Genomic DNA, 15,316 nt, shown 5'->3' with positions numbered 1-15,316 from the left:
GGCCTAGATAATGACCAAAAAAAAAACAAAAAAACAGGTCCACGCGCGGGCGGGCGGGCGCGCGCGCAGCACCGCTGCAGCTCCCGTTTCGGGAAAACTGCTGCGTTGTCATTATGAGGCGCTCATTAGCGGGAATGATGCACTGTCCTCAGAAACACTCAGTAAACACCGCTAGGCCTTGCTTGAGTACATTATGGACACTGTCTGTCCCCCCTCCCCTCCCCTCCCCAGATCCACATCCACCCCCGCCCGCAGCCCGGAGAGAGCGCCTCGAATCATTTCCCTGTTTAACCTTCATTCGTCCACTTCCCTTTGCAGCGGAGAATTTCAGGCCTGACTTCCCACGGAGAGGCCTGATTTGAAAAAAAAAAAAAACACAACAAAAATGGAGAGACTGGAGATGGTCGGGGGTAGGAGTAAGGGGGGGGTGGTGGTGATGGGTCTGAGGGGGGGGGTGGAGATGGGGGAGGACAGCAAAGTGAGTCTCCCTGTTGTGACAGCCTCCGGCAGGGTGTTAACAGGATGTCCTGGCGAGGTAAATCTTCAATTTAGCTGAGCCCAGTTAATCTGTGTTACAGTATTCCTATGAAGGGCATTTCGCCTCATTCCTAGAAATGTTTTGCTGCCAAGGAAAAGACGAACCGGAGAGACGAGAAGGAAAACAAAACAACAACAATGGGGTGTTTTTCCCCTCGTATTTTTGTCACTTAGTGAAAAGGGAGTTGCCCTCACAAGAGGGAAGGCTACGAGGAGAAGGAATTCAAGCGATTTAAATCAAGAAGGCTGTATGAAGTATAATGGCTCCACATGATGACCTCTGACCCTGCGGGTGTCTCAGCGGACACGGTACAAATAGTGCCAGGAAATGAGAGCCAATGAGAGGACATTTGTCATAGCGAGTGGTTGAATAAATAGATGCTGTATGAGCAAGCTGGTGGTCGCTTCAAAGGATTTGGAGCTGTAGTGAAATAAAGAACAAAAACAAAACAAAAACAAAACAAGAAAAAAACACAGTTGTGAATAATAAAAAAAACGATGCTGTTTCATAAATTGGCCGAAGCCTGTGTCAGACTGCGAGACAGGCCAGGATATCTGGATATTTTACTTTTTATGAAATCGGACTATGGTGGGAAGCTTATTGTGTCTCTTTGTGCATTTGGGAGGCTGGTTTCTGGCTTTTAGGTCAAATACATAAATAAACAGAGGCACGCGCGCGTGCACGCGCGCGCGCACACACACACACACACACGTGTCGCAGCAGAACGGAGCGCTACTCCCGGGCTGCGCGAGAATCTCCAATCACGGCAGCAGGCAGCACCAATTTGAGTGCTAATTGTGCGTAATGAGAGACGGGCTCGGCGTCGCGCTAGGCGTCCTGCCGCTCCCCAGCTGAGCGCTCGCGATCTAATTAAAAAACTACATGCGCCGCGGCGCCCTCATCTGATTCACACGGCGGAAATTAATCCGCGGATGGACGTCCAAACGGTTTCCATGACTGGGCCGGACCGTGTACGGCTCTCCAGCCAGCCGGCCAGCCAGCCAGCCTGCCTGCCTACCAGCCGGCCAGCCAGCCAGCCAGCCAGCCAGCCTGCCAGCCAGCCTTCTGGCGGCCTCTTCTGCAACAAGTCCAGCCTGGCCTACCTGTTGTTGCAGTGGGAATGTGACGCACAGCAGAGCCGCGCACGACGCGCTGCCCGTCCCAACACCAGGCAGGGGTTAAACCCTGATACCGCCAGAAAACACCAGTTTCATCCCGAATTACGGCAGGACGGCGGAAAACAAATTCAATTTATTCATTTTGGAAATCAGGAAAATTGTCGGTAGCCGACCTAAAGTCGTGTCTTGAATGCAAATATAGCGTGCTGTTGGTCGGCACGGTTGAAGTGTGGCCTTCATCCGTTTCTACAACCGCTCCGGTTCAACACTGCGTGGCCACCAGCTGCAGGGCATGCGGGCCGAGAAGCCACGCGTTTCGCTACCGGCTCTCCTTTCTTCTCCACCTCATCGCAGGAAAATGTGGCTCTTACTCCCCATTTTGTGCACAGCACAGCATCGGGCAGCTGCGTTTACTTTCTGGGCTGAACTGAAGGATTATTACGCTGAAATGACCTACCCTTAAAGGGATGAGGAGGCTTCAAATGAAGGACGGGGCGAACATAGAAATATATATATATATATATATATATATATATATATATATATATATATATATATATATATATCAAAGATCCAGTGAGTCAAGTAAATGCTTTATGAGTACAAGCCTGTTTCATGCCATAAGCACTCATCACTTGACTCACTGGATTATTTTGCTCCTTGTTTGTTGAGCACGTTCCCTACCATTGAGTGTTTCTTTTAACAAAGTTTTATATATATAACTTTGTGTGTGTGTGTGTGTGTGTGTGTGTGTGTGTGTATGTATATATATATATATATATATATATATATATATATATATATATATATATATATATATATGTGAGAGGACCCTCTGCACAAGCTGAAATTCAATAATAACAAGCTGTTAAATACTGGTGCAGCATTTAACTACAGCACAAACAAAACAAAACAAAGCAAAATAAAAGGCATGACATCCGCCGTACATATGAGAGCACATAGCACTTGCCTAAGTCAGTTCAGTAGGCCTGCAGATTTCTCACCGAAGCCAAACAGAAAGTAGGATGATTGCAAATGATTGACCAGGGGAAATCAAATGGCCGCTCAAGTCCTGAAATGACGCGTGCACCGCTTTACAGCGGAGGCTCTCGCTGGAAAACGGCCTGGGATTTATTTTATTTTTTATTTTTTTTGCAAGACTGAACAACGTTTTCCGTGAACCCGTTCCCTGTGTCCGTCTCCCGGCAGGCCTACCTGCGGTCTGGGTCAGAGGTGAACGCCGCACACACATCCCACTCCCACGTAGTACGCGACAGACCTTGGCGCTGGTCCGTGCCCGGGCGTCCAATCAGAGCGCGGGGTTGAGCGGCTCCGTCCAATAAGAGCGGGGCTCGCGGTGGGCTGGTCCCTAGCAGCCCGACAGAGGAGTCGGCAGAGGGCTGGACACACGCACTCCTCTCGTCCAGGTGGGACTCCAGGAGGAGGAACCGGCTCGGGTCGTCCAGGTGCTACTCCAGGAGGAGGAACCGGCTCAGGTCGCGGGTGAAATTCCCTGCAGGCAGCGCGAGCGGGATCCATGGGATCGATTTGAGAGGTTGGGAATATATATATAGAGAGCTTCACCTCCGGCAGGCCTGTAGTTGCCCATATAGCGCTAATGAAAAAATGTTTTTTTCGTTTTTGTTTGTTTTTTTTGGTTGGTTTGAACTCACGTCGAGCCTCTGTGAGGGCATCAGCCGCGCGGCGCATATTGGTTATTACGTTATTACGATTAAGAAGTGGGCTGTGGGTGACGGCCTTCACGTCCTCGCAAGAAATGTATATTAGTAGCCTGTGATTACAGCCCGGAGGACGAGCTGCAGACAGCAGGCTGTACATCTTTTATACATCGGGCTTAACTTCGACAACGGATGAAATTTGACAATTATATTGACACGTGGTTAATCTCTTGCAGAGCCTGACGCGTTTCCGGAGCTGCCTGCATTTATGCATGCACGCTGCATTTTTGCATGCACGCTGCATTTTGCATGCACGCGGTTAACACTGAGCGTTTTCTATGTTACAGGTCATGGAGGAAGGCCAGTTGTGGCGCACTTGGAGGGGCCTCGCGCCTGTGTAACGGCCGCTTATGATATTCTGACTGCAAGAACGTCGACGCAGTAGAACGAAGGACTTATCGGGGGGAAATACGGTTTTTGTGTGTTTTTGTGTTTTTTTTGGATTGAGTTGGTTAGACGTACCCCCACCACCACCACCCCCCCACCCCCGCCCCGCCCGCCCCGCCGCCGTTTGCGTTGAGGTTGTTTTTTTTTTACGCGTCGTCGTTCCGTACTTCGGCGATGCACCACCGCGACGCGGAGCGAGCGAACGGGAGGTAATGCTGTCCCCGGGTTTGCACGAGCGCCGCGGGAGACAGTGAGGGAGCCGGGGGGGGGGGGCCGCCGCCACGCGCACTCAGCCTGCCTGCTGCAGCCCCGCGGGACGCACGGCGGCGACGACATGAAGGAGAAATCCAAAACCGCCGCCAGGACCAGACGGGAAAAGGAGAACAGCGAGTTTTACGAGCTGGCCAAGATGCTGCCGTTGCCGTCGGCCATCACCTCCCAGCTGGACAAAGCCTCCATCATTAGGCTGACCACCAGCTATCTCAAAATGAGGATCGTCTTCCCCCAGGGTAAGCAACGCGGCCGCGCGAGCCCCCGCAGAGTGACGCATGTTGTTATCACCCCGAACTGCTATCGGCCCGTGCGCACCCCCACGGGCTCGCTCTGTAACTGGATTTAGGACGTCTTTAAACCGGCGGGTCGAGAGAAACGGACCCGCTCCCATCTCTGGGAGGGGTCCCTTCACGGTTCCGTCCGGACTGACGAACCCCCTGTAATAACCCCCCCACCACCAGCTTTAGTCCCTTACAGACTCTCTGCCACGTGCAAAACGCCTCGAGCTAAACGAAATAACAATACTAAAAAAAAAACAAAAAAAAACAATCTCCCATGAAATCAAATCTTCTCTTTTTTCTTTTTCATTTAATTTTATTTTTTTGTGTGAGGCTCGTTTGTAACCGTGCCGGGTGATAACACGCAGCCCTAAACCCTCAAACCTGTACAAGCTACAGCCACGGTATGGGCACACACACACACACTTTTATCACCAACCTAAAGGCCGTCAGGAATTTTTTTCTTTTAATTAATATGGTCCGAAAATGTAATGTGTTGCTGGTCTATCTTATATCGTCTTCGTTTTAATTAGACTGATAAAACCACAACGTCCTGCTGAGTATTGCTCCCGTTTAACATTACAGCTTATATGAATTATAATAAACCCGCACCGTGCACATGTCTCACTGGCAAAACTACAGTAACAGCCATATTATTATTATTACTATTATTACTATTATTATATCATCATTATTATTATCATTATTATTATCATCATCATCATTACTATTATTATTATCATTATTATTATTATCATAATTTTTATATTTAACAACAATAATAATAACGAAAATAGCCTATGCTTAAATGAAAACAAGAAAAATAATAGCATATTGCCCGATTATAATGATAAACGATAATAACTATTGATTTATTATCATTATTGTCATTATTATTATTATTACTGTTATTATTATTATTGTTATTATTATTATCATCATCCACCTACTGGAATGCAGCTTATAGCACAATTAATAGAAACCGTTCTTAATGAAGGTTTTGCCAGCCTGTCATCAGGCCACACCAACACCTTCTTTTACACTCTTCTCCCAACTGCAAGAGTGACCGTCTGAAAGCCCAAATGGCATATATGGGAATTAAATAGCATGCATGCCCGTGGTGTTTTCCAGGAGTGATGAGCCATGCAGCCATCACTGCGGGCCTCCTCCATGTTGCTCCCTAACTGTGTCTGTGCTCCTCATAGACAGTGCTATCATAGCGGTGTTTCCACACCACAGCAGTTACACAGAGTAAACCTGCAGGAACTCGTTTTAACACAGGCATATTTTTTATCTTTACTGACGGCAAAATCGTGTGTGTGTGTGTATGTGTGTGTGTGTGTGTGTGTGTGTGTGTGTGTGTGTGTGTGTGTGTGTGTGTGTGTGTGTGTGTGAGAGAGACAAAGTGAAAAGGAGAGAGAATAGTTAATCGGATCTGACTTTTTGTCCAATAACATTTTCTCTCCTTTGATTGCTATTTTCCTGTGATTAGCACGAGACGATATCCACCTTAAATGTGCAGCAATGTGTTTGCATTATTGTTAGCAGCCTATTCTACTCTTATTATTCTAATATTATTTATTCCTATTCATATTTATAGGCTACTTAATTAAGCCCATTACATAACTGCACTGCGGTATATAAATGTGTTTAATTAGCGATGGACCATGTCCCATTCATTATAGCATGTGTGTGTGTGTGTGTGTGTGTGTGTGTGCGCGTGTGTGTGTGCGTGCGTGCGTGTCCAGGTCTGGGCGAGGCCTGGGGTCACGCCAGCAGAACGAGATCTCTGGACAACGTCGGACGGGAGCTCGGATCCCACCTGCTGCAGGTAAGCCCAGGCCGTCACGAGCTCAGCGGGGCTGGGGGGGTGGGGGGCTAAACAAGAAATACATGGCGGACTAACAGCGGGGCCTTCGTTGCAGACACTGGACGGCTTCATCTTTGTCGTGGCTCCAGATGGAAAGATCATGTACATCTCGGAGACGGCGTCGGTCCATTTGGGACTATCTCAGGTGCGATTTTTTAAATGATCTTGTCGTTCGTATTCCCCCCCTCCCCCCTCCCCCTTCCCTCTGACACATGGCGATGCTATAATCGTGCTACCGGGAGTGACGGCGTGCTACTACCCCTACCTAGCCTGCAGGCGGGACGTGCATCGCCGTGGTGATGTGTAGTCCGGATCAAACCCGGGTAAATGACATGAGCTGTTCTCAACAGGTAGAGCTGACCGGGAACAGCATTTACGAGTACGTCCACCCGGCGGACCACGACGAGATGACGGCGGTGCTGACGCCCCACCAGCCCTGCCACTCCCACTTCCTCCAAGGTACCGCGGCCCGCCCGCCGCCATGGCAGCGTCACACGGCGCCTGCGGTGTACGTGTGTGTGCGTGCGTGCGTGCGAGCGCGCGCGCGCGCACGCACCGTCTTCCCGCGTGAGGACAACAGCGGACGGTGGAGGCGTCCTGCACCAAAAAGACCAGAAAATGTCTCTCTGCTCCGTATCCGGAGCAAACAAATAAATACATAAATAATAATAATAATAATAATAATAATGATATAATAATAATAATAAGTGATAATAATGACGGTAACGTGTGTGTGTGTATTTGCCAGAATACGAGATGGAGCGCTCCTTCTTCCTGCGGATGAAGTGCGTGCTGGCTAAAAGAAACGCCGGCCTGACCAGCGGGGGATACAAGGTAGCCGCGGCACATTACAGCCAAAAGAACAAATAAATCACTCCGCGCAAATTAACCCGAGCTAATCCGATGGCTCGGGCCCGCGCAGGTCCGAGTAACATGTTTCACGTGACATGTTTCACCTGGTCCGTTAGCGGACCAGGTGTCCTACATCTGTCGACGTAACGGGGATGCGGCCTCCTAAGCAGCGGCTCTCCTCTCCCTCTTGCAGGTGATCCACTGCAGCGGCTACCTGAAGATCCGCCAGTACAGCCTGGACATGTCCCCGTTCGAGGGCTGCTACCAGAACGTGGGGCTGGTGGCGGTGGGCCACTCGCTGCCCCCCAGCGCCGTCACCGAGATCAAGCTGCACAGCAACATGTTCATGTTCCGGGCCAGCCTGGACATGAAGCTCATCTTCCTCGACTCCAGGTCAGCGCCGTCCACACCGACGTCTTCAAAGCAATGTGGACTTGATAACAACTCGTCACAAATCATTTTAACGCACTTGTTAAAGAAAATGTTGAAATGACGAAAGACAATGTGGGGGGGGGGGAGCAGTTCGTTTAAGCAAAATTAAAAATTTAGACAAGGGAGGGGGGGGGTAATCGAGGGCTCATAAAAGGGCTGTCATCTCATTTCTGATAAATAAACACGAGCAGTCGCCGCGTGGCTTTGCGCGTCATCAGCGTGTCCCCCGCGTGCTTGTCTCCTTGCAGGGTGGCGGAGCTGACTGGTTATGAGCCGCAGGACCTGATAGAGAAAACCCTGTACCACCACGTCCACAGCTGCGACACCTTCCACCTGCGCTGCGCGCACCACCTCCGTGAGTCCCTGCAGCCGCAGCTGCAGCGCACCCTGCCTTGCTCTCACCACACACACACACACACACACACACACACACACACACACACACACACCACGTCTCGGCCTTACAGCAGGTTCTGCATCACCTGCGGCACATCGCTGATCATTTGCATTGCACAAAAATATACCCTATTGCTCTGGCACCCCCCCCCACACACACACACACACGAAGTCCACCTATAAATTGCCCCACCGTGAATCTCTGTCTCCTCTCCGCTTTCGTTTTCTCCCGCAGTGCTGGTGAAGGGACAAGTTACCACAAAGTACTACCGCTTCCTGGCCAAGCAGGGCGGCTGGGTGTGGGTCCAGAGCTACGCTACGATCGTCCACAACAGCCGGTCCTCCCGACCCCATTGTATCGTCAGCGTGAACTACGTCCTCACGTGAGTCCCCCCCCCCCTAAGCCGGGTCTGCGGGGAGGGTTGTCAGACCCAGACGTCATCCGCCAGAAGGGGATGCACACGATGGATATACTGCTTCCCAAAGGGGAAAAATAAACCCGAGTTGTTGTCCCTTATCCTAATGTCCCCCATTTATAAGCCTCGTTATTTCGAGGGGGTGGGCTACCGTGTTTGTACATTTCGCCATATATCGTAGGTGAGGTTTACTCAGCAGTGGTGCTGCACATTGATTAGTATTTGACTTTGACTTGAGCAGTCACGTCTGAACACCACGGGACAATCTAACTAGAAGCATTTCAGAGCATTATTTAATTAGTTATTTTTATTTATTTATTCATTTATTTATTTGCTGGTGTTGCTTGACGCGTGCTACGGCCGTTCCGGACGTGACAGGTCTCTCTATCTGGGAAATCCGGCTCATCGTCCCCCCCCCCCCCCCCCCGCAGTGTTTCCTCCACAAATCCGCAAAACACTCCAGGTGCCGCTTGAAGTAGCTGTGTGTTATGAGAGTGCAAAGTTCACTAAGGCCCTTTGAGACGGCAAGACAAACACCACGGTCCAGCCCCATCACAACACCTCTACTGTCCCTATTGATCCGCAGGCCGAGGGAAGGGGGGGGGGAGAAAATCAATATAACGGTGAACTGGGAATCGATCGCTGTTTCATAGCCGCCGGATGGATTTTACTTGTTAGGCTTCATCCACGTGTCGGTTTTGTGTGAGAGCGTGAGTTTTTGTGTGAGAGCGTGAGTTTTCGTGTGAGAGCGTGAGTTTTCGTGTGTATGCTTGCGAGTGGATACGCGTGTGTGGTAAGTGTACGTGTGAGCATACGTGCAACGTGCACGTGGGTTTGTTAGCCCGTACCTTCCCACGTGTGTGTGTGTGTGTGTGCGTGCGCGAGCGCGCGTGCCTATGTGCATGCACATGCCCGAACCCTGATTATGAATCGGTTTGATGCCTTCCAAAGGAAGAGAGGGACCGAACACACGGCGAACTACCGGAAATGCAAAAACGTCCGTGATTTGCCCGGAAAACCTCGCATACGCCGCCGCGAGCGCGGAAAAAAAACCCAAAACAAAACAATACAAGCTGATTATAATATTAATAGTAATTGTGTCACCTTAACACTCCCAACCATTCGCGCCGAGCAGATTCCATAAATAAATCATGACGGCGGGTTGCGCCGGTGACATATCTCCGATGCGAGGTGGTCTGACATTGACCCCAAGGTGGGATTCTGCTAACACAGCTGAGTTTGCACAACGGCCCGCCGGTATTGGCTGAGACGTAAGTCGGCCCGGGCACAGATAGAGGACGCGGAACCAGCCGCCGCGACTGTACCCCGCGAGAGCAAATACGGCCCGCGCCGTGCGCAGACGGCTGTCCAAACAGCGCGCTGCCCCTCCGGCGTCCTACATAAAGAATGGGTCATACGCGGAGTCGTATTAAAGAGGCTGGCTGTGCGGGGTCAGGGATGGGCCACGGGGCTCTGAAATGCCAGCAGCTGCTATTACACACCGGTGATGCGATAAGTTAAGAATAGGCCCGTGTTTGCTGAGCGCTTGACACATGAGTCTTTTCACCCCCTCCACGGGGACGCTGCAGACGGGGGGGGGGGGGTCAGCCGCGGGACAGTGGGTTAAAATGTCAAAGATAGCTCATATACTGTATGTACATATACACACACACGCGCGCGCGCGCACACAGGTGACGCATGCGCAGTAGGAGCCAGGGCGGCGATCGATGGAAAGCAGAAGGCGTCTTATTTTTTTTTGTTCCACAGGACAACTTAAATGGAAACGCTCTCATGGCGGGGTTGCGCGCGCGTGTGTGTGTGTGCGTGTGTGTGTGTGTGTGGACACACACTTGCACAAGTTGTGCCCTGGCCATGGTCGCACAGCAGCAGAGAATAATTAACTTTCCCCCGGGTGTTTGTTGTTTCTCTCCTGGATCGGAACCTCCAGGCCGACAGGTGGGAGGGCCTCGTCTCCTCAGCTGATCTCTAACGGGGCTTTCGCTTCTTATTCCCCTCGCAGCAGTCAGGTCACCAAAAACATAGAAAATATGTGTCAGCTGGGTCTGTCTAAGCTATCTACGTCCAATATTGGCTAAGATGTCCGCTGTAGAGTGTTTTCTGAACGTGGCACTCAATGCACTACGGTACTGCTACTGCTAGTGCTGCCGCAGCCCAGTTAGAAAGACCTGGACGTAGGGCGTCCGGGTGGCGTGGCGGTCTATTCCGTTGCCTTCCAACACGGGGATCGCCGGTTTGAATCCCCCGTGTTACCTCCGGCTTGGTCGGGCGTCCCCTACAGACACGATTGGCCGTGTCTGCGGGTGGGAAGCCGGATGTGGGTATGTGTCCTGGTTGCTGCACTAGCGCCTCCTCTGGTTGGTCGGGGCGCCTATTCGGGGGGGGGGATAGCGTGATCCTCCCACGCGCTACGTCCCCCTGGCGAAACTCCTCACTGTCAGGTGAAAAGAAGCGGCTGGTGACACCACATGTATCGGAGGAGGAATGTGGTGTCACCAGCCCTCCCCGGATCGGCAGAGGGGGTGGAGCAGCGACCGGGACGGCTCAGAAGAGTGGGGTAATTGGCCAAGTACAACTGGGGGGAAAAAGGGGGAAATACCCCCCCCCCAAAAAAAGAAAGACCTGAATGTGGGAAGTGAATGAGCGTTCTCTCCACAACAACTACCCCGGTGCCCTTGAGCAAGGCACCTCAGCGCTAATTGTTCCTGCCATACATGCTGAGCCACACCCTGGACAAACAGAGGTTGGGAAACGAGCATTCACTTCGGGTAAAATATATATTTGTGTTTCTAAAAAGGGATACCGAATACAAAGGAATGCAGCTGTCCTTGGACCAGATGAGCCCCAGCAAGCCGGTGTTCCCCTACGCCACCAGCCACGCCGAGGACAGGAAGACCACCAAGTCACGCCTGACCCAGACAAAGGCCAAAACCAGAGTGTCCCCCTACCCACAGGTAACAACCAGCCCACTAGCTGAAGCGTGCTCGTAACGTCCTTTAGCAGTAAACACGCAGGAGTCCAACATTATCCTTTAATTTTGGGAACAACACCCCGTTAGCATCCACAATAGCGAGCAGTGTTCTGTGTCCCCCGAAATGCCACCAGCAACGGTTTCTTCTGGTGACGTCACTGGTGAAAAATATCTGAATGCGAAAACTTACTTCCTGGTTTGCTGATAGGCCACACTGTGTAAGTAAACGCAATGCTCATAACAGCATACTGTGCAGCTGTATAAGAACACCTGAATAGCCACTACATGTATACAGTTGTGTGTAACGTCGCGTTTACAGTGCAGCCTACTGACAAACCTGGGAGAACACAACTCCTCATGAGTTGTCCACCAGTGATGCTGCACAGTCTTTCAGAGACACACAGAAGACTGCTCTGTGCTATGACAGCTAATGGGTTGTTCCCACTACAACACAGAGATCATGTTGAAAATCACGATTGTTTCCCTTTCAGGCTCAATGATTTGTTAGTACGAGGACTGATTTCTATTTTAAATCCCAAATTCTGAGGATTACCGGTCTCTGAACTATGTCCAACAGTTTTCAGCCTTCAACCCTGAGCGTTCGGAGTCAGATCAGGACAGCCAATGGGGAGGGAGCCCACTGACGGATTCTGCCTCCCCCCAGCTACTGGACCATGGGGAGGCAGCGGAGGCCTCTTGTGCCTATAGACTGTATCCGGACTCGGGCTCTCTGTGCTACGGCCTGGGCCTATCAGAGGAGGACCTCGCCCACGCCCAAGCACACCCTCACACCACCGCCTGCGACCGTGCCCGCTGCCAGGGCGGACGCTACTTCCTGGGAACCTCCCAGCCGGGGCGAGAGGCATGGTGGGACGCCACGCGCTCTGTTCTCTCCTTGCCAAAATCCTCAATGGAGAATAACGAGGGCTACGACATCACATCCTACCACGGCACCATCCACGGTGAGGTGTTAGGGCTGACTTGAGACCACAGCCAGGCGCGCGGGGAGATGCTTTAAGTGGGGGGGTGGGGGCTGCCAACTGAATGTGAAATGAGTGATGTCGTTGTATTATTGGCTTTACTGTATAGCACATCACACATCGCCGAGGCCGCCATAAGCTACACACGAACAGAGCAGTTCTGACGAATGCTAACTGTACCATTTCCTTCATAAGCTAATTCACCTTATGACAAGATGTCTTCGTGGTTCACGTTTGGATCTAGACACCTAACTTACCTAACGACACCATTAATTAATGTAACCTGCTATACAGTCAGCATGACTTACTTCTCTATTCTTGAGAAATATCCAACCCTGGCCCCCATGCACGCCACGGACCGGAATGCAGGTCTGATAACTCGTGTTGAGCAAACCTTTGTCTTGCATTTTTGCGGAGGTACACTAAACCCTTCACCGCTGATTGGTTGCAGATAAAGCAAAGAACACAGTCTGGGTCTGCAACATAATGCAACCACCGCCTGTTTCTCAAACCACTCTTGTTGGAACGATCTCTCAAAACTCTCCGTGCCAAATCTACTTCCAGGGAATGTCATGGTTGGTTGAAAGGGCTCCTCGTCCCCGGCTGCGGTGGCCCCGGTTGTCACAGTGCGGGCAGACATAGCGCTAGTGTGCTATTGTTGGAGGGGCTGGCCGTGCAGCGCTGCTAATGCTAACGCTAGCTTGAAGCTTATCTGGGTTCAGTTTCAGCAGTTTTGTTGTTTTCATCCTTGTTGTCCCCGGTAACTTTATTATTACCTCCCTCCCCCCTTTTTCTCCCCAATTGTACTTGGCCAATTACCCCACTTTACCTCCGTCGCGATCTCTGCTCCACCCCCTCTGCTGATCCGGGGAGGGCTGCAGACTACCACATGCCTCCTCCGATACATGTGGAGTCGCCAGCCACTTCTTGTCACCTGACAGTGAGGAGTTTCACCAGGGGGACGTAGCACGTGGGAGGGTCACGCTATTTTCCCCAGCCCCCCCCCACCCCCCGAATAGACGCCCCAACCGACCAGAGGAGGCGCTAGTGCAGCGACCAGGACACATACCTACATCCAGCTTCTCACCCGTAGACACGGCCAATTGTGTCTGTATAGGGACGCCCGACCAAGCCGGAGGTCACACGGGGATTCGAACCGGCGATCCCCGTGTTGGTGGGCAACAAAATAGACAGCTACGCTACCCGGACGCCCGGTAACTTTATTATTAATAACATTCGTTTTTTTTTTTTTGGAACCATTAACGTTACTTGAGAAAAAAAATCTGATATGTATATATATATATATATATATATATATATATATATATATATATATATATTTTCTGCTTGCTGTCATTCGCCATTGTTGCTTGAACACGTGGATGCGGGTCCCACGGCTTCCTAGAGGAGGAGCCTCCTCAACAAATCATTTAAATAATTTCCCCACACATCCCTACACACACCCCCCCCCGTTTAAGTCCATTCTACACACAATTTCTGCGTTGTAATTTTCCAAGTTTACAGTTACCGCTGAGCGTAAGACGCTACAGCCACCACTAGGGGGAGGGGGGGCTACGGCCCCGGCGGCCCCCTCCCCCCTTTTCTGCGCTAATGACCGCAGCCATCTGCTTCTGAAAATAACCCTGGACTTATTTGTCTTGGTAGCTGTTTTCCAAATGTTATAATCAGACATGCGAAGTTGTTTACACCGTCTCCCGCCAAAGTGCCAATTGCTACCATCTGTTGGGCGAAAATTGCTTCTTTCTGAAAGCCAAGTTTTATCTCAGGAAACATCTTCCAACAAAAAAAAACAACCTCTATATTGCTGACAAACAGCGCAAAACTAACAGAGATCACATGTTCCCGCGTGCACATCCACACAGAGGGCACAAAAAAACCCCAAAACAATTCAATACCAGATGTCACTTCAAAAACTCACGAGACAAAATACGGGTTACAAAATATGCTTACGATGTGCGATCGTTGTCGACCCACGTCACATGTGCAGCATGTATTTACACATGAACCCCGCCTGATCAGTGTGTTCCTGGTTTTATAATCTGGCTGTTGAATGCTCCCTACCAGGCCGGGGCCACTGGGATGAGGAGAGTGTTGTGAGCTCCCCTGACGGAGGTGGCTCGACGAGTGACTCGGGGGAGCGGTACCACGCCGATCACTTCCGGTCCAGCCCCCAGGAGCCCAGCAAGATGGAGACTCTGATCCGGGCCACGCAGCAGATGATCAAAGAGGAGGAGAGCCGTCTGCAGCAGCACAAGGGGCCCCTGGATGTGCCGGGCCTCACCAAGGCTCACAGCCCGTGCTTCACACCCTCCCTACCCCTCGCCCAGCCTGCCATGCCCAGCGTGGTCTGCCGTGGCCCGGGAGCTGCCAGCATCGACCTCACCTCGGAACGCCTCCACCATCGGGAAAGTAACAAAGTGCCGGGTCCCCGAGACAACGACGACAACACAAACAGTCCAGCTTCTCTGTCTCGTCTCAGCAGCCCCAGCTCCGATGGGCTCTCCAGGTCAGGGCTGTCCCTCACCAAAGACTACATGCAGACCGATCTGTCCCCCCACCATCCGCAGGCCCAGGGGAGCCCGCTGCTCTATCCCGCCCATGACAGACAGCCGCTGGATAGGCAAGCCGCCTACGCGTTGACTGGGTACTCCCTGGAGCATCTGTACGATCCAGAGAGCCTGCGGAGCTACCCGGGCCTGGGCTGCGGAGGAGTCCAGTATGACATGGCCTCCCACATGAGGATGCAGGTGGACCAGATGCAGGGGCACAAGGCCACGTCCGTCATCATCACCAACGGGAGCTGACCATGTCTGATGCAGTCAGGCTCCTCGGTCTAAAAGCGACGTGGCAGAGAGGTGGCGCTGTACATGTGTAGATTCCAAATGCTGACCAGCTGCTTTGATACTAAACGCAGGACGAGTGAATAGAGATTTAAGCAGCGAGCCGGACGCTGGGTCGATGCGCCCCCTAGTGGCTCAGTCACCAACATTTTGACCACAACTGTTCTTCAAAAGGCATATGTATCAT

At 51.5% G+C, this 15,316-nt stretch overlaps 1 protein-coding gene across 1 annotated transcript; it reads left to right on the top strand.

The window, feature by feature from the left end:
- The first annotated feature begins 4,116 nt into the window (after positions 1 to 4,116).
- LOC130125367 (single-minded homolog 1-like) lies at positions 4,117 to 15,093 on the top strand. Its single transcript, XM_056294925.1, has 11 exons — positions 4,117 to 4,291; positions 6,082 to 6,164; positions 6,259 to 6,348; positions 6,554 to 6,662; positions 6,952 to 7,037; positions 7,249 to 7,448; positions 7,736 to 7,842; positions 8,119 to 8,266; positions 11,115 to 11,271; positions 11,866 to 12,250; positions 14,354 to 15,093. The coding sequence occupies exons 1-11, from the start codon at positions 4,117 to 4,119 to the stop codon at positions 15,091 to 15,093; spliced, it is 2,280 nt and encodes a 759-aa protein (XP_056150900.1).
- Positions 15,094 to 15,316: the final 223 nt, after the last annotated feature.

The sequence above is a fragment of the Lampris incognitus genome, chromosome 15, assembly GCF_029633865.1.
Source record: "Lampris incognitus isolate fLamInc1 chromosome 15, fLamInc1.hap2, whole genome shotgun sequence".
NCBI lineage: Eukaryota > Metazoa > Chordata > Actinopteri > Lampriformes > Lampridae > Lampris > Lampris incognitus.
The sequence above is the reverse complement of the archived record's forward strand: the minus strand, read 5'-3'. Positions and strand labels throughout refer to the sequence as shown.

Coding starts and splice junctions, on each gene's coding strand:
- LOC130125367 (XM_056294925.1), top strand. CDS start 4,117: ATGAAGGAGAAATCCAAAACCGCCGCCAGGACCAGACGGGAAAAGGAG. Junction 6,165..6,258: donor TCGGATCCCACCTGCTGCAG/GTAAGCCCAGGC, acceptor CCTTCGTTGCAG/ACACTGGACGGCTTCATCTT. Junction 6,349..6,553: donor TCCATTTGGGACTATCTCAG/GTGCGATTTTTT, acceptor TGTTCTCAACAG/GTAGAGCTGACCGGGAACAG.